Source organism: Passer montanus, unplaced genomic scaffold, assembly GCF_014805655.1.
Source record: "Passer montanus isolate IOZ18808 unplaced genomic scaffold, ASM1480565v1 scaffold10, whole genome shotgun sequence".
Lineage (NCBI taxonomy): Eukaryota > Metazoa > Chordata > Aves > Passeriformes > Passeridae > Passer > Passer montanus.
The window spans coordinates 16054796-16079569 of NW_024356505.1; the positions used below are offsets into that span (position 1 = coordinate 16054796).

Genomic DNA, 24774 nt, shown 5'->3' on the forward strand with positions numbered 1-24774 from the left:
AAGTAATGACCCATTTCATATGCCTTTAAGTATAGAACCATTATTTTGTATTTTGTTTCAGACACAATGAACATTGTCACCTTGTTTATCAAGTCCAGGCTCACTGTTCTATCAATGGCCTAACATGTGATACTGTAAAGTTACATGACATTATGATACAAATTTGAGTGCTCTGGACTTGGAGCTCTGGGAGTTCAAGGGATTCACAGAAAGAATGTCAATTAAGTTGTCCCAAATGGTACAAAAGCACATTCTGAAGTGCTTCCCAGTGTATGTGCTTAAATCACAGCATGCACTGCAGTTCTTCTGGATTAGTTTCAAGAAGCAAGTGTCAGAGTAGCTGTTCCTTCTAACAGCAATCTCAAGAAGCAATGACTGACTAGGTACAAGGACTACTAAACTGCTCTTCAAACTACAAACTCTTCAAGGCAGACTGTACTCTTAAGATAAATACTTTGCAGCTCTGCGTAGATATTGCAGCTTAAAGTTATCCAGTCTTACATTTTTAAAAATAACCTGAGTGAGTTTACATTGAATCTCAGGGTTTTTCTACCAGTAACACATTTCAGAAGAACTTATTTTTTTTTTGTTTGTTTCCCCCTTTTCTTTTTTTTTCCATCCCTACTTTATCTATCCACACAGCCTTTGTAGCATGTTTGGCTAGCAGCACCTTCTCAACCCCTTAAACAAAACAAAGAAAAAATACCCAAGCAAATCTATCTCTACAGCTAGTCATCTGTATGGCTTAGCATCATTTCCCTGGGAGGCATGCATCTCTAAAGTTTTGTTCCAGGCACAAATATGTCAATCTTTATTCAGGGTCTATCTGGACATAAAATGTAAATCTAAATCTTTTATAATTATGCTGAGTGAGTTATAATCACATCTCCATTTAGTTATTTTAGTGGAAACTAGCAAAAAATATGGTCTGCATGCCAGTAAGTCTTTGGCTTGAAACTGAGGTAGACCTCATTAAGTGTTCTATCTAGTGAATCAAAAAGCTGTGTAAACTGCTCTAAATAACTTGGGTTAATGAATAAGGAATACGTCGTGTCACTGCCTCTTTGTTATGTTAAATTTGCTGGTTGCACTTCAGGTTTTATCCTGGAAATTGTTATTTAAGGTAAGAAATGGCATCATTTTCTTGGATGGGAATGCCCACCTGTATGTTCAGCAAGTTGTTCTGTTCCATAAAGAGTTTTCATGTCCTGTTTTTTCCCCCCAGGAGTTAGGATACCCAGGCATATGCAAGAGCTCTTTTCATATGTATTTGCTCTTCATGCTACAAGTGATAGAAGAGTTGTGTTCTCTTGCTGTTGTGTGCTACACATATAGTGCCAAAGAGTAGAGGTGGTGCTTGGGGCAAACTGTTAGAGTTTTTAATTGTGATTAATTGTATATATAGTAGCAGGTGAGTATTTTAAGTTCTTCTCTTATTCAGACCACTAATGGATAACTATGAACTTGTCTCTAGTAGCATTCTAATATTTTTATACCAAGCCTCTTACAGACCTCCTACTCATACAACTGTCTTTCAAAAAAATTAATGATAATAGTAAAAAGAAACCTATATACCACAGTTATCAAATAGGTTTAGTTTGAAAGAATTGATCATCTGCTTTGTTTTAAAGACTTTGAAGCATCTCTAGGGATTTGATTTATGCACTGTTTTACTAAATGTCTATGTTAAACTGTGCAGTCTTTCTCAGAAGCAGTCTCTCAATGCCCTTTTCTTTTTTATGAAGTGGATTCCACCTAATTTTCTTTCTCCTTTTCTGAAAGGGAATGAAACTGTTTCCCATTTCTTCCACCTGTTTCATTTTTTCACAATAATTATTGGTTTATATTGACTGAACAGGTGGAAGAAATAGAAAACAGTTTGGTCCCTTTCACAAAAGGATAATAAAGTCCATTATCATAGCTGGTGTTTGTTTCCACTATGAGTTTATTTTTGTAATAATTTCTCAGTGTTAAGAATTATGCAGGATATCAGTCTTGTCCTAATTTGTCATGAGCACTTGACTGGAGAGATTCCCACTTTTACTGATGTACTTTCAGTCTAATGTAAAAAGTATTCTTCCATATAATTCAGAAAAAATATTTTCTTTGCATGCGTATTGTAGAGCTGTGTTTTGTTTTCTCCCCCATTTTACATATTTAATCTTAGATAAAAGTCTAGTAGCTTATGTTGCACGACTTCAGTGACTTTGTAAAAGTTGCCGGAATTTGACAAGCCCTTGCCAAATGACTGTGAGTAGATAGCTTTGGAACTTGCTATCAAAACTGAGATTCCTCAAAATGCTTTTTTGTTTGGAATTCAGTTGCATTTTGAAATTTTATGCATTAATGTTGTTGAACTAGTAACTCTTAATAGTCATTTTAGGGGAATGTAGAATGTCCTCTGTGTTTTCCTCTTGCAGAGCAGGAAATTCAGCTGGCATCTTAGAATTTGTAAGCAATTTTTAGGAGCCTGCTTTTTGAGTTTTGAAAAAAACTGAGAATATAAATTTTAAATCTTCCTGACCACAAAAATTACATTTGGTTTTAATAGTGTTAATTTGTGCAGTTTATGCATCACTGTTTTCTATGAAATTAATCCATTATCAGCATTTCTTATGAAAAGACCTTTACATTTCATTTCATCAGATTTTGTCTATTTTTAACAATAATGAGAACATAATAGAATTTTTAAAATTACATTAAACCTTTGCTTTAAAAGATAATACAGATCAAATATAAACATGGAGAGATTGAACAAGGAGGCAGATAAGGGTTTTTTTTAAATTTATTTTGAATAAATAATAAATATTATGCATTATTTTTATTGCGAATACATAGCCATCAGAAATAAAGGATAAGTAGTTAGGAGGCAGTGGTGGAAAATGTGGCAATTAACATCAGAGAAGTTTGGGATAAAATCAAAAATAAAGAGGAAAGAAATCATAGTGGCAAGCAAGGTAGTATGTGTGAAATAATCGAGGGTTTATATGAGAGTTGAAATAAAAACAGAAGCTACAGAACCTGGAAGAAAGCAAGGTGAGGATAAAGAGGTATACAGTATTTCTCCAGTAGAAGAATGCAATTTTTTTTTTTCAGAAATGTTGGGATGTTAAATATAAAAAATGTTTTTCTTTTTCTGTATTCAGTTTTTCTACTGAATTGTATGCAGCCTTTTAAAAAACTTGAATTCTAGCTGTTCCCTTTAAAATTGGACAGAAGTCAGTTCCTGATCTTTGTAAAGTGCTCAATGCCTTCACAGGACACACAGCAGGCTGAATGAGAAGCCTTCAATCCGATTTTGCAGCCTTTATATGGCTACAATTAACTCCATATGATGCCCACTGTTGTCTTAGTGACTGACGTTTCCAAGGAATGACTTCAATTCTGATTAGCAGGAACGTGGTGCTTTTTCTATGGGCAGTGTGAGTGCAGCACGGGCAGCCACATTGCTTTGCTGAGCTTTTGGGAAGCTCTGGTGGCCTGCAGGCTGTCTTCCTCCTTCCTCACCCTCCCAGCAGCTGTCAGCAGCTGGCCTCCTGCCATTTTTGGGTGGGTGTCCCCATTCTCACCCCCTTCCCTTGTGGGGTTCATGTCCTTCCTTCTTCATCTGTAGGAATGTAGGAGAGTGCCCCTTAATGACAGAGTGGCAAAGCTAGCCTTTGTCCCCCAAAAAAGGAAAGAAGCCCAGAAGTTTCTCCCAACGATCAGGTGAAAAGCCACCTTATAGAACCCCAGAGACTTCACTAAAACCTTGGGGTCACCTAATTGGATAGAAGCCAAAAAGTCCTGCCTGGCCCATCAAGTAGAAAAGAAGAAAACAAAAGAGCCACAAAGCTTTTGTGAAGGTGTTTATACCAGGGGCAGACCACTGTACCTGGCTAGGATTTTTCTGTTTGTTGTTTTGCCTTTTATTAAACCTTTTTCTAACACTGCAGCAGAAGCCATCCTGCTCATTATTTGCATCCAAAGGTAATAGCTAAGCTATCCTTGGGTGTATTAGGTTCCCTTTTGAAGGCTCATAAAACCCTGACCCGACAAAATAGAACCTAATATTCATCCTCTTGAAGCAGTGCCGTATCCAGTGCCACACAAGCAGCTCTGAGCTTCTGCTCGAGGCCATCCTTATGATGCTGTTTGGCAGGGGAATGAATGCTCACGGGTGAACTGAGAACCTGTGTAGAACTGGAAGGGGCTCTGTGTGTGTGTGTACCTGTGTTGGGGACACTGACTTGTGCCATCTGACAGGAATAAAAGCCTGTTATGTTTGGGAATTTCCCAGAGAAGCAATGTGCTTTGTGCTGTACTTTGCAGTGTAGTGTAAAGATTCCTAAGCTGGAAAAGAGCAGTAAAGTGGTGCAGCAGCACAGCTGGAGTCTATTTTCAGTTTATTTCAGGAGCTCTAGAATTCCTCCACTGCCTGATTCAAGCTAATCAGAGTCTCTTTACATAATAGTGCCATTTGTAGGCACACAAAACAACACTTTTTTTTTTTTTTTTTTGAAACAAAACACTGTGGTGTTCCTTTTGAAACATTTGGATGCTTAGAGAATTGAATATTTCAATATTTTATTTGGGGAATAAAAAAAGGGAAGTTAAATATAATTGTTAAAGAACATGTCCTAGGCTGCATGAAAAGCATGGCCAGCAGGTCAAGAGAGGGGGTTCTGCTCTTCTGCTTTGTTGTGGGACCCCACCTGCAGTGCTACATCTAGCTCTGTGGTTCTCAGCACAGGAAGGACATTGACCTGCTGGAAAAAATCTAAAGGAGGGCCACCAAGTTATTTAGAGGGATGGAGCACCTCTCCTCTGCGAAAAGGCTGAGGGAATTTGGTTTGTTCCTGGAAGAGGAACTGGAAAAGGTTTTGGGGTGACCTAGTCACAGTGTTCAGTACCTGAAGGGAGCTACAGGAAAGATGAATTGAGACTTTTTTCAAGAGTGTGTAGTGACAAGGTGGAGTGGCATCAAACTGAAAGAGAAGGTTGGGGTTAGATATTAGAATGAAATGCTTTAATATGGGGGTGGTAAGGTGCTGGAACAAGTTGCCCAGAGAAGTTGTGGAGGCCCCATCCCAGAAAGTGTTCAAGACTAGGTTGAATGGAGCTCTGAGCAATCTAGTCTGGTTACCTAAAGGAGGTGAATAACTAGAGGATCTTTAAGGTCCCTTCTGAAATAGGCCATTTTTAGATTCTGTCACTATTAATATCAGGTTTATCGGAATATGTTATCTACTGAAGCATTTGTTCTTCTTTTCAACAAAGGAAATTGCAAGTAAAATTTTATCATTTTGATGGGAAAAAAGCAAATAGTTTGCACAGCTTTATATTAAATGTAACATTTACTAAAAGTAAAATAAATATGGAGAGATTTCTGTATTGTCTTGAAGTTTTGGTTTGGGCAGTCAGGTGTCTGGAGGTAACCTCAACAATATTGACTCTGTTGTCTACAACAAGTTATTCTTATGATAGTAATTTAATCTGTATTCATATCTGTATCTTGGGTGTTGGGTTTTTTCAGATTTAGAATTTTTAAAAAGATGTAGAAAGGAGGGATAAATTGTAGATTTTGTTAGAGACTTCTCTGAGTATAACCTCTTCTTTACTCTTTGTGAGTGACACTAAGATTGAGATATTCTGACAAAGGTCTTGCATATATCTTAAAGGTGCGGTGGATTGTGTGTCACTACTTTGAGGAGACTGTGTCTTTATTTCATAACTTATCTTGAAGCCATGATCTCATATATATTGAAACTTAGTAAGCCATTTATTTTCTGAGGTTTTTAGTGCACAGTCTGATATAAGCATTCTTTCACTGAGGGTATGCATTGTTTGGAAAGCATTAGAACAAAACCAGGTCACTCTCCGTGAGAAGCTTGAGCATAAATGTAATGACAGTTTTCTTATATGTTTAATTACATACCACATCCCAGAATAAAAAATTACCTGGTAAGAAAATTTACTTTGAAGAAGAATGAGGAATATATGGGGCTGCAGAAGGAGGGGGAGAGGCCATCTTGGATCATCCCCATACACCAAGTAAAAATTACATCTACTATATGCATTGTTAATTGTGTTTGTTAGGGAAGCTTGTTACTTGCTAAAGAGCATTCAGTGAATTCTGGTTTTATGGTTGTTTTTGTTTGTTTATACGGTGGTATTTAAAACATATAATAGGCTCCAATAAAGTGTGGTACCATCGCTTAAAAAAAACTATACTCCCTATGGATATTTAGAATTTATCTTTTCTTGAGGTGAACTGTCTTAAAACTTTTCATAAGTTCTTTTCTACTGTTTATTTCACTTGCTGCGTGCCTGGCAAGCTCCAGGACTTCCAATGTCTTTTTAACAAGAACAGATTCCTTGGGTTACAATGTTTTAGAACAGTATTTTTACGACATAGTTATTCAAATGCTTTCCTTTGTCTAATTCTGGAACATCAATAAAAGGGCAAAAGGAAAGTCCATCTTCAGAAGCAAAGAAGTCTAAATTGTTTCCTGTACCATCCTTTGACAAAGTTCTGAAGTCAAGTTTTGTTTTCCTTTGCACTTTCAGAGGTCTTTCACTGTATCAACCAACCTTCCTTTTTCTCATTTTTCTTCAACCAGAACAAGCTATGTCTATTAAGCCTGCTCTCCACAAGCAGATGAGTCAGAAAGTTCACAGATGGTTAACTCTTCCATTTACTTGAAACGTAACTCCATTGGAATTGGAATTGGAATGGAGCTCCCTCACAGCTAGTCTGTTTCCCAGGTTTTTAGGTGAATTTATTTCCAATTGTACTCTTGCTTCTTTTTCTTTTCCTCAAAACAAACCATTTTATGAATGTATTACTACTTTTAAGTACTTTTAATTATAAGGCATATGGAACATTCAGAATGTTCAGCTGTGCGTTAATGATGAATATAAAAGTTTGGGAGAAATTAAGGTCCATTTATGTCTGTAATTTTCTATTTCTGAAAGTTGTAATATTAAATTCTGGTGTTTTAGGGTTTTTCTCCTCATATAAAAAGTATTAGATGGAATATATTTATTCTGAAATAGAAGTTGTCCTTTTAGATCATAGGAAATTTAAGGTCTCTGGAAACTCAGAAAATTATGAGATCATGCTTTTAGATTTTTCTGTTTAGGATATGTTATTTCCAACTAATTAAAAAAAAGTGTGAAAGAGCAGAAGAAGAGACATGTGAAATAAGGGAAGAATGTCGGTAGATTGAACTTTTCTTTCTTCTTCTGTCTTGCTATTTTTGAAAGTTCAGCTGCCTCTTCCTGTCTTTTCTTCTCCCTATTTTTTATTGTTTTCTCATGTTCCTTTAATCCTCTTTCATTACTAACTCCTCATCCTTCTTTACTTCTCATATATTTTCCGCTTACTTTTGCTCTAATTATCTGTGTCTTTCATGCTCTGGAGAGTACCATTGTTAATCTGCCTAACTGAACAATATAAAATTAAATAAAAAACATGTCCATTGTGATCATACTGAGGTAGAACTGGATGGATTAGGAAATAAATTTGAATTCTGGGACCTGGGAATGTTGATAGCTCATTACTAGTATGTTGTCTTTTTTCCATGGCAACATTAAGTTGATGAATATCAGTGTCATGTTACTGGTGTTTTGCTACTAGGTTAGAGAATTTAAGGTTATTATAATATCTGTATTTTAGGGCTACACATTCATAAAGCTTTTGAATGCATATATGTTAAGCTTATGTTAAGCTTACAATAAATAGACATTTATCTTCTTCTTTTAAATATACATTGAGTTTAGTTTAATGGCTTATCTTTGTAGTTTGAAGCATAGGTGACAGAAAAGATACTTTACTAAATTGATTAGTTTATCTTATTTCTATTTTTTTCCCCTAAAATGTGGGATAAAATTATGGATTGACAAGGTAGATGTTTGCTGCAAAAGTTACTGATTGTTGTCAGGATTTGTGGCAGGAAGGACCCACTCAAAGATGGGGAACACATTTTTTATTTGGAAACAGAGTTTGTTGAAGAAATTAATTGTAAACTTCCCAGAAATTGCTAGAAGATATTGTGACTGTAACAACAAGTAAATGGCAAAATTACTTTATGAAATGTAATGATTTGATGAGTATTATACTTACAGCAACTGTCCACAGTGGGTGCTGGCCTCTGAGGAGACCATGGAATAAACTGAATGAATTGGTACAATCTATGCTCTTTAAGCTATTTCTATATGTATATGTCATTTTATAATAGACCTTTCATACAGTTACAAGTTTCTATAGAGGAGGTAGATATTAAGTTGGATGATACAAGTAAGCATATGTAAAACTAACTCAGGGTATGCTGACATTGCAGTCAAAAAGTGAGTATGTCTTACAAAACTTTTTAAAAGCTGGCTTAATTTAACTACCTTTTTTACCTCAGAAGTCAATTTTTGTCACAGGTACTGGTTTCTCTCGTCTTCCAAACTGTTAGTTAAATATCCAAATAAATTCCATAGATCCCTATTTGATGGATTTAAAAAACACTTATGTATATTAGAAATGCATTTAAGAAGACATACTGTCTTGGAAATATCGGGAATGAACCCCAAGCTAATGCAACTTAATTCTGAAGATTTGTTGTTGTTTAAGAAGTCCTTTATTTTACTTGTCATAGTTCTTGGCATTCTTGTAGGCAAGAAGCACTGTTACCATTTCATACAACACTGTTTTACTCATCTTTCTGTTAAATTATATGCTTTTTATAGTATTAGCTGCATTTTTCACAGTTTATTTGATGGGGTCTTTGGTTTGTGGGTTGGTAGATTTATTTTGTTACATCATCATCTATATCTGTTATGTACACTCAGTGACTAAGCTTTCGTAGTAAGTAGGAGTTACTTGGCTTCCATCCTTTCCACACAATGCTTTCATAACTGCATCTTGGCTCATTCACACAATCATGGAATAGTTAAGGTTGGAAGGCACCTCTGACGATTGTCTAGTCCAACCCCGTGCCAAGGCAGTTACCTAGATACTCAGTCAAGGATATTTATCCAACAGTTCATCATTATTGTTTTAAGGCAAAAATCAGTCTAGATGTGTAGTACTTCCCATTTCTTTCCCTTTCCCTGTCTTCAGACTCCCTATGACTCAAATTTGCTGAAAACAATCCATTTTGTATTTCCTTGAAGTCAACCACAGTGATTCTTAGAAAGGCCAGGAGGTAACCTATAGCACAGGACAGACTAGTTCTAAAATGTAGAAAGCTGTGTGTTACTCTATATGTCACACAAAAACTGGTAATTGGTGGTAGCACACAAAAGAGCAGCCATATATCCTGGGGAATAAGCTCAGAGAAAAATTAAGTAAGTGTGAGAAAATATAATGAAGAACAGATTGATGGGATAAAACCATAGAAAAGAGATTATAGGATAATTTTAGGATTGAAGCTATTTCTGAATACTTGAACAGAGATGGCTGAGAATTAATGTGTTCTTGTTCGCTTGTGTTTATTAGGTGAATAGGGAATTGTAGGAAGTGATAAGAGAGTAAGAAATAAAGCTTAAGAGAGCAATGGGCTCTGGCTTCTAAGCCCATTGAGAACAAGTAACCCAAGTGTATTAAACTGCTTAAATTAAATAGTCAACCAGATATTGTTTAGGATGATTAGAGATCTCTATAAGCTTGCTTGTGGGAGCTATTTATCTGAATAATGTTATTACCTTGCCAAGTAAGTTTCTGTGAAAATGCAGTCTTCCTTAGAGTGTCTCTCCGTGATACTCTTGACACAAAATGTCATTTGATAAAGTCACAGATAATCCTGGTAGTAGGGTTTAATGCTGCCTTTGTCAATATTATAAGGTTTATTCTTGCTTGCTGTCTCCTTAGAATCCTGGAATGACAAAGAATTACCCAGTTCCAGCTTTGATATTAAATTGGAAAGGCAGAAGATGAAATCTCTTTGTACTAAAGCAGATACAAAATTCAGGTCTAATGTTTTTGTAGAGAAAGGGAAAATATTTGAGATACATCAAGCAAGAATCAGTAGAAAACAGATCTGCAGGAGTGTGAACTGATCTTAAGGACTTTCCTTTCCTCGATGTTCTTGCATGATATCTCTCTTCTGTGTTATGGTCCATATTGTCCATAAAGGCACATAAGAAATTAGTGAGATAAAGCAGTTAATTGTCTGAAGAAAGTATTTAATGGTAAAAAAAAATATTGTAGCAAATCACTAAAAATGCTGTTTAACTATACCAAACTTGAAAACAGCTGGCTTAGATAGAAACAAAATTTTTTGAAATTTGAAAGTACGCATCTAGAAGATTTACAAAAGTAGTACTTGAACCATTCATTTCTCAGACCAATGAACATAAAACAGATTTCCCAGGATAGATTTAAAATGACAATTGTTAAGATAAATGAGCTTATATTAATATTTAATGTGTGAAAGTATAATATAAATAATGAGCTGCTTTGTTGTAGTAGTGAAAATAGGAATATTAACTGGCATACAGTTAAGGCATAGTCTCTTACCAGTTTTTTATTTCATTAAATTTCAAGTTACAGCATTTAGGAGAACAGAATTATCCCAGAAGCTAGGTCTTGAACTGGAATTGACTTTTTTTTTTTTTTTACCTGATCAGTCTGTAGCATTTTTTTCTTTGACTTTTATATTTTAATTCTATCTATTTAGTAGTAAACTTTTTCAGTAGCCTTATAAGGTAGCTGGAATGTGTAAATACCACAGTGGAAACAATCTCTGCATCATACCATGGCTTTGTAATTAAGCAGTGGTTGAAAGGCTGTGACTTGTAGGCAGATGTCTCTAGCTGCCCATTCCTATGGACAACAAAGCTGTTATTTTTTCAGTTACGGACTTCAAAATTTTTATAATATTAATGTTTCCACAGGCTCAGCACATGTAATGCTATAAGTACTCAAAGATTGATTCCAAAATTTATATGGCAAGATTCTCACCTGCAGTGGTGGTGATAAATGAGAACTGTTGTTGTGGTGTCAACAATTTCAACACACACAAACTTAAAAACATTCTACAAAGGAAATAGAAATTGGAGAAACTTTCTAAAAGCAATAATGATTTTTTTAAAAAAATTGGTTTTATCCAGGAGCATTGAGTCATGAACCTTCAGGCAATTTCTTATTATGTAAACTGGGGTACAGTTTTAAAAAATATGAAATACTTGGCCCAGGAGATCAAATCTGCTTATGCTATTGAAAGAGGTGTGGAATGTAAAGGAGGAGTTTACTGTTTCCCTTCCCCAGATTGTATATGGCCACCTTACACTATTTTTTATAGATGCTTGATAGATAGATCAGGTAATGTCTTGATGATTGCAAAAACTCATTTGAATTCACCAAATTGCACATATCATGTCTGTATGTTTATTTATATATAAAATAAAATGTAAGGGCTTGGCAACATTGTATTTAATGATGAAAATGTGTATACAGGGTCTATATGTCTGCATCATGTGAAGTCTCCACATGGAAATGTAGTCAGGCAATAGAGGATTTTGTACATGATGAAATACCAATTGCAGTACTACTCTGCTTGATAGATTTTCTTGTAGTTTTGATTGCCACTAAATGTTGAAAAGCTTTTGATAGCATTGTCAAGGCTTGTTTCTCTGAGTCCTGAGGAGAACAGGCTCTAGTGATCAAAAAGAGATCACTGCTGCTCTTCCTCCCTGCACCAAGCATGAGATCACTAAGAACAAAGCTTAGGAATAGTATTTAGGACGGAAAAAGGACAATCCAGTTTGTACTGGTACATATTCACAGCAAGAGCCTTCATCATTTGTAGTTCAAGATCCAGATTCATGTGTACTTGTGTTGCTAATTCTCTTCGTTTTATGGCCTAGATACGTATTTGACTTTAAAGGCTGTGCTTCCATGAGAAGCTGTAATAGAGAATCATGACTGCAAGAAACACAGATTTTTGTGATGTCAAGAATCGTCACTGTATAAACATTTAGAACTTTGTAAGAGGAAGGGTAAAATTAACTCAATACTTTGGAAACAAGAAACATGGTAAAGCAAAATGGGGGAAAAAATTTGTGCTCAATAAGAGGAAAAAAATAATTTCAAGAACTGTCTGTGCTGTAAGGAAAGAATGGAAGGACCAGATGTATCTTTGAATTTTTTTTTTGCAGTATATCCTATTCAGTAATTTTTGAAGCCATAATGGAAGTTTAGGTTAAATAAACTTCTACTTTATGTTAAATAGGTTATGAGTTCAAAGTATACAAATATAAAAAAATCAGAGAATCACAGGATCAATAAGGTTGGAAAAGACCTCCAAGATCATCAAATCCAACTGAATGTCACCATGCCCATTGAAACATATAATAAAGTACCATGTCACTTTTTTGGACACTTGTGGGGATGGTCAGTCCTCCACCTCCCTCAGTAGCCTGTTTCAATGCTTAACCACAATTTCAGTGGAGAAAATTTTCCTTCTAGGCAACCTCAACCTCCCCTGGTGCAACTTGAGGCTGTTTCCCCTTGTTCTGTTGCTGATTGCCTGTGAGAAGAGATGAAGCCTCATCTGGCTACAGACTCTTTTCAGGGAGTTGTAAAGAGTGGTAAGGTCTCCCCTGAGCCTCCTTTCCTCCAGGCTGAACGACCCTAGTACCCTCAGATGCTCCTTGTGGGACTTGTGACAGACCCTTCCCAGCTCCACTGCCCTTCTCTGGATGCACTCTAGCAGCACCTCAATGTCCTTCTTGTTGTGAACACAGGATTTGAGGTGTGATGTTTTGAGGAAAACAGAAACAAGTGAATTAGTGTATTTTTAAAATGTATATTTCAAAACCTGTAGAAATATCCTCAAACTTACAATGCTATTTCCCAGTTCCCACTTAAAATCAGAAATAATACCTGCTGAATTTCTAACCAAACTGATATGACTCTTCATTACTAGTTAGTGCTTAGGTTTAGTGTTTGGAATGAAATATGCTGTCAACAGCATTCCTTCCTTAATTTAATAGACAGTTGTTTCATAATCATTCCAACTGAAACATTTTTGAGCTGGGAGCCTCTATCAGGAGAAATGACCATCAAAAATTAAAAAGGAAATCAGAAACGGAAAATGAGAAGGTTTGTATGAGTTTCCAAACTCAATTGTGATGATGGAATTTGAGGACTGGAGAAGCTCCCAAGCCTTCTCCTCCTCCTTGGTCTCAGTGCAAGGTATTTTTTAACAGACTGACAGGCTCTTACTTGCCCTGACCCCTGGGAGATGCCCAGTGCCTGGCTCTGGGGCTGCCCACTACCAGCTGTGGTGATGGGACAGACCCTGCTGACCCAGAGGATCCATGGAGTCCTGGTCTCACAGAGCCCAAATATTCACAGCAGCCTGGTACCCTGAGTCTTCCTCTCAGAGATGCACTCTGAGGAGCTTTCAGACTGTTGAAGATGTAATTTTCAGAATGTCAGGAAACAAAGGAGTCTAAAAGACGCTGAGAAAGTTAGCTGGAGTAATTTTAAAATGTGAAAATCTGATGCATTCTTTTTCTTATTTAATATTTTTAGCAGTTATTTAAGTCAGGACTTATCTGCAGTTCTGCACATGTTCTGGAGTCTGTTTTCCTTTACTTAGTTCTTCCTTTGAAAGCTCATCCCACTAGCAGACTAAAATTAAGCCTCCCCAACTCCCTGTTGTTTGCCATATACTTTTCACTTGAACATCTGCTTAGGGAAGAGGGATTAGTGGACATTGTTTATTAATCTGGACTAAAGATGTGTTGGCACATGCATTTTTTCCACAAAGAAGTGCTTGTCTAAGTATCATTTAGTTCCTAGCAATGGGTAAAATGAATCTGTCTTGCTCCTTGTGTTACTGAGCCCCAGCAGGGAGGATGGGTGGAAGAGGCAGCTCCTGTTTTGGGTGTCAGGAGGAGGTTTTCCTCTGCAGCAGGAGCTGCTGCTCCTACCTCTCTCTTGTTGTACCTCCTCCATTCCCTGTTGCAGAAGTCACTTACCACTATATTTATTTAGGCAGCATCATCCAATTCTGACTGAGTTTCTAAGAAGCATTTTTTTGGTAAGTGTCATAGAATTCAATGAGAATGTAATTTGGAGGGTGAAGTTGAATTCTGATTACAGTGTTACTCAAACCATTGGTAGCAGAAATTTTGGGGTGGTGTCCTTTAGACCAGTGAGCAGTGATTGCCTTCTCTTCTTGGCCACTCTTTGCAAGACCACAATAATTTTTAAATTCTCATTATAGGAAAGCTAAGTTTAATCAAGCATTTATCCTAATAAAGGTTTTAAATGTTTGTTTCCTTTGTGAAATTTGCATCAAAAGACCACTTGTAAGTTATGAAGGAGAACCTATATTGGCAGTCAGCCTGCAGCTGTACATATGGGCAGCAGAGGACATGTAAATCACTGCCTTCTGCCAGTTCAACAACCATCAGGCACCACTTACCAACACGGACATGCTGCAGCCCTGAGTAATGCTTCATGACCCACATCCTTACTGAAACAGCCTCTTTGTAGAAAGTTTAGTAGTTTTTACTTGATGGTGCTGCATACAGGTTTTTTGGTGGGCTTAGCCTTTTTAATATACTGGAATTTCTAGACCAGTAAAGCTTTAGATTAAGCATAGCTATAGCTTGAGTAAAAACATTGTCCAGTTTTCTGAATAAAATTAGCTAGGCAAAAAGGAAAAAAAAAGTGTGCATGTAAATTTAGATACACACACATTACTGTATTGTTGTATCCACAAAAGAAAGTCCATAGAATAAGAACCTATATAAAAACTATAATGCCAACTGATTGCTGGATTTCTCTCAGTGCTTGTCTTTTGTCTTATCTGTCAAGAAGAGCTGTTGAGTTTGTGCAAAGCTTTTTTGGCATGCAGGAAATTGTATATGTATGGTTGGGCCTTTTGCTTTTCTAAGTCATAACAAGATGTACAGAAAACCTCTGTGAAGCTTTTATATTTTGTATGCCTGTGATGTGTTTTATAGTGTATTAAGTTTACAAAAGGCAAATGGAGATAGAAAGTGGTTATTACTCTACATGTTATTGTAGGTGTTAAAATTAGTTATGGACCAATAGATATGCAGGTTGTTATGACTTTCTGTTGAGAATTATAACTCAGAATAATTTTTTTTCTAATGTTTATTTCCTTTTAAATTTAAAAGTATTTCTGTACATAGCATTTGAGTTTTATGTAATTGTCTTATGAGTCTTTTTAAGGAAAAAAATATTTTGAAGAAAGAGGATGAGGATATGAGAATGAGGAGAAAATGTAGAAAAAGTGTGTGATCTGGGCCTGGGCAAGTTTTCCTTATGTTTTGTGTTTTCTGATTGTAGGAGAATGGTACACAAAATTCCAGTCTCAACTGAGTGCTCAATTTTCTTCATCTGAAGTTGAGTCACTTCAGAAAGTGAATAACAATTTTTAATGTGGGCTAAACCTCAAATGGGTTTGAACTTAGTATGTAAATTTGTCTTCAGTTATAAAAAGTATCTTTGTCAGGGATGAGAGATAGTTAAGAAAAAAACAAGTCACTTTGATACTTTTGCTTTTATATATGCTGATTTCATATTTCTAGTGTCATTATTTTAATTGTTTTGCCTTTATTCTAAAACAATACAACATTATCCCAAGTCACATCTTTATAGTTTTGCAGCCTTAATTTAAAACAATTTCTGCAGCATGGTGTAGAATCCAGCTACTTTTCTCCCTTGTACTTGTAATAGTTTTTCAGTCAGCAGTCTTTCACACCATGCCTTGCCTGTTTATTCTGCCCCAAACTCACTGGGATGTGAGGTATGAAATGGCATCTCGCCTCATCCAAGGCAAACTCTGAATCCTGGGCCAAAGTTTCCCTTTTTCTCCTTCCATCCTCTTGACTAAATGCAAACTGCAACAGAAGATGGGTTGAACAGTAAGAGTTGACATGAATTCAGGCAGGGGACAGAAGTGAAGGTCTTCTGTATTTTGACTGAATACCCAAAGCACTGACCTAGTGGGTAATAAAAAATAACAAAATTGTAAAAGCAGAGAAAAGTGATTTTCTGTGAAACAAACATTATATTTCAAGCTACATTAAATTTGTACTGTGCCAGCTATAACTTTGCAGATAGCATGGGATTTAAGCACTGCCATGACAGGCTCTATACTATCTATACACGTTTTTGGAAATCATCTCTCTTGAGGGGAGCTTGGAATGCAGAGTCTTAGACAAAGAAGGAAATTGTCCTTGATCTTAAAAACAGCTAAGAGTTTAAAACCATATTTGTGTTTTAACTTGAGTGGTGCTTACAAAGTTACTGAAATTGCTCTGAAGTGCTAAGATGCTAAGGCGTGTAGAACACCTGTACTTTTAGAAAACAGAGAGAATACAGATTCTGTTCTGATATTTGTGTTTGCACTAACATTTTACAGTGGTTGTTTGGATGATTTGGATCTGACAAAACTGTAAAGAAATACATACCATTGTTTTTTACCTCCTATTTATTTCCTGTTTTTCGAAAAAACAATCTTAGGAAAAATTTCTAGATATTTTTGTATATATTTTCTGGAATTTTTTTGCTTACTTTTTGATGAAGAGCATGTACTTAACTATTTTTTAAGTGGAGCTGATAACATATTATTGGAGTTTCTATTCCATACAGCTTTCTAGGACAGTTTTTTGGTTGGCTTTTTGGTTTTTGCTTTTTTAATGTGATTCCTGAAAAAGAGTAGAAAATAATCCTATTCGTCATATCCCTTTAGGACAACTTATTAAAGCTGGAACATGTTCCCAATATTAGTTTGCCTACTCGAGGCTGAGGAAGAAGAATTAGTTTTTTCTGATGGTTGTCAGCACTGTTAAGGAGTATGCAGGCAGAAGATGGTGTGTTGGCATTTTTCTTAAAATATCGATATGTCATTTTGAACATTTTGAAAGATCTCTATTCTAGCTTGGATACTGTCACATGAACTAAAAAAAGTGATTGAATGGCTGTGAACAAAAGATTGTAAAAAATGTTTTTGCCTTGGCTGTAGTACTCAAAATAATTACAGCTCCTGACCTGAATGTGGAAATATTTTCAAAGGTTTTGCTGGACAACTAAAGCAGAATTTACATCTGCAGACCTTTATTTTCTTGACAGTAATTTCAAACATGAAGGCGATGCTTTTTGGATGTGACTGTTTTAAACTCATGCATGAAAAATGTGAATAGCTATGTTGTTGTTGCAGTAGAGCATATATTCTTTCCTGATTCTTGAATAAGAAAATGTGAAAATAATTTAATTTCAGTAAGTAATATAACATAGGTTTTGTTTTCAATTACAGTTGCATAGGCATAATACCGATTTAAAGAAGAATAGACTATCTGGCAAAATGTGGAATGAAAGCATAGTCAGTGCTGAAAGAAAACCTCAAGACATTGTTTTAAAATCTCTAGAAAGCAGTCCATTTCTATTTTATTTATGTATTTTTTAATTTGGTTAAAAAAATGGTGTGAGGAGACCTTGTTGTTTTGCTATTTGATGTTTGTGTTTAAACTTTCCTCCAAAGTTCAGAAAAATCCTTTTTTAGGATGAGGCTCGATCACCTCTGTCATACATCTGCTCATCTCACATTGCTACTTTTGTAGTTACTGCCATCATTATCATAAGATGCAATGATTTTTGTATACAACCATGTATATGAATACTGACAAACATATTAAAATAATAGAAACCAAATAAAAAAAATTTTTTGTCAGTCATTAGTTTGTGTCCTTGTCCTGGTGAGCAGGTGTCTAACCCACCAGCTTCTAAATTACAGCTAAGAGTAAAATTAGTTGCTTAACATATTTATTTATTTTTTATTATTATTTTTTTACATAAATCTTTGATTTTTTTGTTGCAATTCAAATGACAGAGCAATAAGATTGTAGATGATTTTATCAAGTAAGTATTTGCATTGACTGCTCATGAGAACTGCTAAATGCTGTTCCCTATAGTTGACAGTAATGTTGAAATACATCCAATTAGTGGAAATAAACTATTTTATTGGGGCCACACATAGTCTCAGATGTTTTTATTTAAGAAAATTTGGTAAATGAAAAACATTGGGAAACGCCATTCTTATTACTGTGTAAACTGTGTATGAGAGTGTGAGAGAAACACTTCCTCCAGCACCTCTTAAAACTGAATTTTAGTATTGTATCCTGTTTATAGCTGCTATGAACTGTTACAGAACTGTTACATAACTATTGTACAAATCCTTGTCTGCTACATTTTCTCCTTTCAGGTCACATAATTTGGTAAATTTATGTTTTAGAGTCACGTTTAAGATGCTGGATTTCTTTAAAGTTTAAGAACTATTGCAATGCCATATTTTGTTGATTTAATTAAGAGAAGCCATATTAGGTCTAATGTTTGTAATACTAAGTGCCTAAATAATTGCTCTAGAGTCCTGTTCTTGGTTTGCTGTTTGCTTCTCTACTTTACTTCCAGGTTTTGTTGTAGAAATAAAATTGCAGATGCAAAGTTCACCTGTTCTCTTATTCACTGCTTTGGTACTCATTACTAGTTCATGGTCATTTTGCACATTTGACCATTGTACACTCAACTACTGTATTTTAAAGAAACAAATGAGTTACAGGTATTTTTCTTGTATTGATGAGATATTTAATGAGGAAAAGATGGTTATGTGCATGATGACTTCTAAGTGAATCTGAATTCAAGGATTTAATGTAATGGCAGCTTACTGAAATAATTGCTTTGTTATTCTGCACATAGTTTAAAAAATTGGAAAAATTATGTCTACTTGATTCCGAACTGCAGGGATTTGCACAGTTCTGTTAGACAAAAGTTACTGAAGCTTATAGTTTTTACAATACCTGAGAGGTCTGCAAAAATTGAGATTTGAGAACAACATTTGTATTCTGTGATGTGACCACTGAAGAGTTTTTTTCTGAAGGGTTCCCATTTATCTTGATACTGTCCAGCTCCTGTACTCACTGGCAGCTCTGCCAAAGGAGATTTTGTAGTGCTGGTGGAAACAACCACATTTTGTGGTTGACTCAAGGACAAGAAAAGTGACTTGAAGTAGTAATGAAAAAAACTCCTTCAGAAATACTCTATTTAACAGTTAAGGATTAGATCAAAGAGTGTTTTTTTCTGAGCATTTTATGTTTACTTGCCTGTTTTTACAGTAGTTGTTAAGAAGGTAAAGTATGTTCTCATTTTCTTTGTGCCCACAGCTCTCATACAACTACAGAAAATTACTGATGTGTACTTTGTGAAAAGCAGTTAGCAGTTTTGATGGTTGTTTTTTTAATTACAGTTCATATTATGTAAATCACTGTTCTGTATTTTCAATTTCTCTCTCTCTATTTTTTTATCCAGATTCCACCAAGAAAATTAAGGATGTCTTAGAAGAATTCCATGGCAGTGGTGTATTAGCAAAATATAATCCTGAAGGGGTAATTTTTCTTGTTTCTTAATGATCAGAAATGATGGGGACAGTGTGTAAATTCTATAGCATTTTTAACATTTTAAATAGAGGATTATTTATAAATCAGGTGTTTGGGGTATTTGAAAGTGTTTAGAAATAAAAAAATCACGATGTCATACGATCTGGAATGTCTCTCTAGTCAGTTTGGGTCAGTTATCCCAACTGTGCCCCTTCCCAAATTCTTAGGTACCTTCAGCTACCTTTCTCGTCGGCTGGTGAGAAAAGGCCTTGACTCTGTGTAAATAACTAAAACATCCCTCTGTTATCAGCACTGTTCTCAGCACAAATCCAAAACACAGCTCCATGCAAGCTACTGTGAAGGAAATTAACTCTATGCCAGTCAAAATCAGCACGCACATCCCCTTCTCCTTCTCCCCCACACCCCACCCCCACAAATAAAAACCAAACACCCAAAACACCTCCACAACCCTTATGGTGAGATTAATAGGGTTTTCAAGTGTCTGAAGATTGGAAATGTTAAGCGTAGTTTCAAAGGTTATAAAAGTAAAGTCCATTAAGATATCTTTTTAAATTTTGTTTTCCCTTTGTTGTTTCTGGTTGTGGAATTTTCTGATGTTATGAAACAAAGAAATCAGCTGAAAAAAAAGCTGTATGCGCATATTGTCACTACAGATTCACCACTAGACAAAGTATTCTGATTTGGCTGGAAGAAAAAGGCAGATTGTTTTCTTTTCTTATCCTCAATTGAAATTTGCATTTGCTTAGCACATCCTAATAGTGTGATTCAGAACGTAGCTAAATAAAAACCTCTTTCAGTGATGTTTCTAATAGTAATATTTCTGACTGTGCTCACATTATATGAAATTCAGGATAGAAACATGTGCTAACCATTATAAAAATTACTAGATCTTACATTTCAGGATGTGAAATGCAAAATAATATTACAAATATATTGGCAATAATGCAATTATTTTCAACTAATGAGTTATAGCTTATTAAGTATTGAAAAATCATTTGATGCTTTGAATTTGGCCAGGCCTAATGCTAGTCATTTTAGTCAGTTTCTGAGGAAAAAGGAATTAGTAATTCAGTAAAATGGTCTGAGTTGATCCTTTAAATGATCATCTTAGATTTCCAGGATTCTAGTTAAGTACATTCATAGAATATAAATGGATGGGAATGCTGTGATTATCCACAGGCTGTAGGACCTCCTTTACCTGCTTTTTGTTAGAATATAGACATACTTCTGGTTTAGTTCTTTTTTTTATTATTATTATTTTTTAGGAAAAATGTGAGCTGATAAAATCATCTTAATCTATTACATGTTTTTTCTTCTAATTCTTCATGTATTTTCAGTCATCGTACATGCTCAGTTTTGTGAAGCATACACTGTTAAAGTAAAATATAACTGTGCATTTTATGTGTATTTAAATAATACATTGCCATATGGGTAACGCATTTTCAAATTGTCACTTGTATATAAACATGATTACCTAAAGTGGTGTGATTAGTCTCTTTTAACAAAGTCATTCTTCCCATTTGGGGCTACATGGAAGTTGAGTCATGGCAAGATGGGTACCCAGGAAAACTGCTCTGAGTGAAGCCAGGTGAATTGGCAGAATCTGTGCAAAGCTGGAATTAATAAGCACAGCTGGTCTTGGGATGAGTCTGTGACTCTGCATGGTGTCTCCCTGTTCTTCATTTCACAGCTCTTCATTTGCAGAATTCTACCAGTGTACTGAAACATCCAGAGCAGCAGAGTACCCAGGGCAGGGAACAGGACAGGAGGAGGATAGGGGAAGAAGGAATTCAAGAGAGGCATCCTGTGATGACTTCAATGTCTTCAGCAGGAATCAGTCACTAACTCCTGGGTCAATACTGGACCTAGGCTAACCCTGGCAACTTTTGTACTTTGCTGCTTAGCACTTAGACTTCATGGAGCGCAGTATAAAGAAAACATAGCTAGCAACAAAGTGACTTTGGATCTAATAAGGTTTGTTAGGTCAAGGTTCATGCCATAGCTGAACTGAAAGCAAAGTGGCTGAAATTTCCTCTGGCACTGAGTGAATATTCTATTCTGAAAAGCAAACTGCTTTTGCACAGGTGTGTCTATATTTTTGGCATGCATTCAGCCTGCTGTGTGGATAAACTCTTTACAGAATGATTTGCAAGTTGATTTTATGTCGTTGGATGAGGACTCTCTGGATTGGTTTTAAGTAATTAACTATTATCTGTAACTGAGATGACAAAAATTAACTGATCCAGCTGGTATCAGTCTTTGTGCAGCTATTTGTTTCTATATATTCTGTACAGCATGTCTGCCTTGTTGTTTTGTTTTGTAGAGGATACCATCATAATTTCTTTTTACCTCTCTCTCCGTGACAATTATAAACACTCCAAATAGTTTAAGTCTTGTTCTACCAAAAGATGATGCCAGTTTTTTTACCGGTAGACATGGCTCATAGACCTATGGCAAATTCATCAGAGTGATCTATTTACTTAAATATTTACTTATATATATACTTATATATTTAAAGGGTTCAGGAATTTGTTCCACTCCATTGGTTCTACAAAGCAGTCTTTTGTCATGGGCTGATCTAATGGAATGGAAATAGCAAAAGAAAAGCCATTGGTATTCAAAACTTGCTACCTGAAATAATCTAGTTTGTTTTACATTATTTTGTATCTTGTTGAGTGACTGGATTTTAGGATTAGGTGAAGTGGTGTATATAATTATTAGAAGGCTATCTACTATAGGGAGTTTATTTATGGAACTTTTATTCTTTGCTTTCCATGTAAGTGAGATGCCTAAAATTCCTACAAATACTACTGGACATCTTCCCTTTCATGTTCTTTAAGTCAATATCAAAGACATAATTAAGAACAGATTTTATACATGGTATAAGACACATAATCTAAGACCAGCCTCCTTTAAAGCTGTGATTTATAAATAATCTTTTCATAATTTGAGATCTATTTATATTAATTAATTTTATCCATCTCACTTTGAGGGGAGCATTGAATAGGTTGACAAGAATTAGAAAAGCAGACAGAGCTAAAGACAGTATCTAAATGGGCAGTAAGTACACAGCTGTGTGTGTTTGTAGAGCTAATGTTGTCATCCTTTTTGAGTACCTCCTAATTTTTTGCTTATTGAGGAGGAGTCCAGTGGCTTCCTTAGCCACGTGGGGATGCACTGGCCCGTGTTCAACAGGTTGTCAAGCAACATCCCCAGATCCTTTTCTGCTGGACAGTGTTCCAGACAATTTTGCCTCAGCCTGTGGAGCTGCCTGGGCTCACTATGACCCAGGTGCAGGACCAGCACTTGGCCTTGTTGAACCTCATATCACTGGCCTTAGTCCACTGATCCAGCCTGTCCAGATCCCTACGCAGATCCTTCCTACCCTCAGGAAGGAAATCAAAGCTCTTGACCAACAGGGCATCATCTTCAGACTGACTAAGGTGCAGGTCATACCTTTGTCCAGATCATTGATAAAGATATTATACAGGAGTTGGTGAGTCCTGGGAAACACCACTTCCTACTGGCTGCCAACTGGATATAATTCCACTGACCACCACTCCCTACGCCCTGCCACCTGGCCAGTTTATTATCCGGGGAAGGTACACCTGTCTAAGCCATGAGCAGACAGTTTCTCCAGGAAAGATTATAAAAAGTGTTAAAGATTATACTAAAAACCTTAGAAGTCTTTTCCAACCTTGATGATAATGATTCTAAGAAGTCCAGGTAGACAATATCTTCATCTACTAGGCAGGTCACCTTGTCATAGAAGGGTTTAGGTGTCAAAGACCCAGGATCTGCCTTTATGAAACTCCTGCAGGCCTGGCCTGATCCCCTCATGGTCCTGTATGTGTCATGTAGTGGCACTGATGATCATCTCCATGATCTTTCCACTTGGATTTTAGAATATTCAGTTCTGATAACTGAATTCAGTTTCATTTACAGCTCTTCTTGTTAACAATTTTTTATGCTTTTAAAAAAAGTACATGTGGAAGAAATACTAACATTATATTTATTTATCTTGGTTATCTGTCATTGCATGTTTAGAAATAAATTGCTTGCACTGTCTAATAAAGACTAGAGAGCTGACTGAGAAGCATTTTCCTGACTTATGAACTAATGCAAGAAAATGAGATAGTCCATCTAATGTCTTAAACCTGCTCATCTAAATCACTAACCATTCACTAAAAATACTTCTATTATAAAAACAGAGCTTGAGTGTGATGACACTGCACTAATATATGTATGTTCTTTCTTTCCTTGCATGTGTTACAGAAACAAGATATACTTAATCAAGTAAGTAATGCTAATTTGATTTTTTTCTTTCTTTGTGCATAGGTGCAGTATATTTGATTTTGTAGGCTTCCATTGAGATTTACTTATTAATAAATACTGCATGTGGCTATTTTTTCAGCTAATAGAGTAATATTTAAATCTGAAACTCGAATGCATTCCTTTTCTGCTGGCAGAATTTTTCACTGAGTGAATTTCATTTTTGTCATTCACAGTACATAATTTTACTAACATTAATTGAGTTGAATATTAGAAATAAGTTAAGAGCAAGTAATTGACTTGTTCCATACTTGTCACGGAACTTTCTCTTTACTGTGAGATCTCATAATGGCCTGTATTATTCTGATATGACAAGAATACATCTCAGGAAAAAAATATTAAATACTGATTTCGTTAACCATATAAAATCATTTTTATAAAGCAGGCTAAAAATTGTGGATTTAATAATTTGAATAAGGCTTATGCTTATGCTTTAAGTGATTGTGACTTTACAGCAATTGCAAGAGAAATGGTTAAAATGCTGATCATCAACCCAAGAATCTGCGTGTGAGAAACTTCAGTAGCCTCAAACAAGGCATAAAGGTAGAATGGAAAAAATAAAAGAAGGAAAGGAAGAAGGACTAATCAAATGGACTGATTTTTTAAGTGACCTAGTTATTCTTTCCTGGTAACACAAAGGTGTTAAAAAGCTCCAGCGCTGCTGTTCTGGGAAGAGGCAGAACATGAGAACAATGAGAAAGTCAAGAGAGAGAAAGGGGTAGTTTTGTAGGAACCCCTAACTTTCATGGGTCAGAGCCCCGTTGTGCTTTCGGGGATGCATTAGTAAGAGCAGAACTCCCCACTGGCAACAGGGCTTTCTTCAGATGACCAATATTATTCATTATTTCTTTATTTTTTAATAAGCTAACAGTGACTTCAGAGGATCCTGAAAGAGAAGGTTTCAGCATTAAAGCAGTCTGTGACCAATCTTGAGTGTAATCTTATCGGTATTTAGCTAATTACTTTGTCAAATGAGTAGGTGAATAATAATAGAATCAACAAACTAAATTAAATTTGAGAATTAATATCACACTG

At 35.7% G+C, this 24774-nt stretch overlaps 1 protein-coding gene across 6 annotated transcripts in view; it reads left to right on the forward strand.

Annotated features, from left to right (window-relative positions):
- DGKB (diacylglycerol kinase beta) overlaps window positions 1-24774 on the forward strand; it is a 333385-nt gene that overhangs the window by 42850 nt on the left and 265761 nt on the right. For 4 of the 6 annotated variants that reach the window (XM_039712589.1, XM_039712598.1, XM_039712580.1 and 1 more), the window contains exons 3-4: window positions 19319-19395; window positions 23683-23703. In XM_039712589.1, coding sequence (XP_039568523.1) covers window positions 19319-19395; window positions 23683-23703 — 98 coding nt within the window. The remainder of the gene's footprint in view (window positions 1-19318; window positions 19396-23682; window positions 23704-24774) is intronic. The other 2 variants (XM_039712608.1, XM_039712628.1) reach the window with 1 other exon arrangement.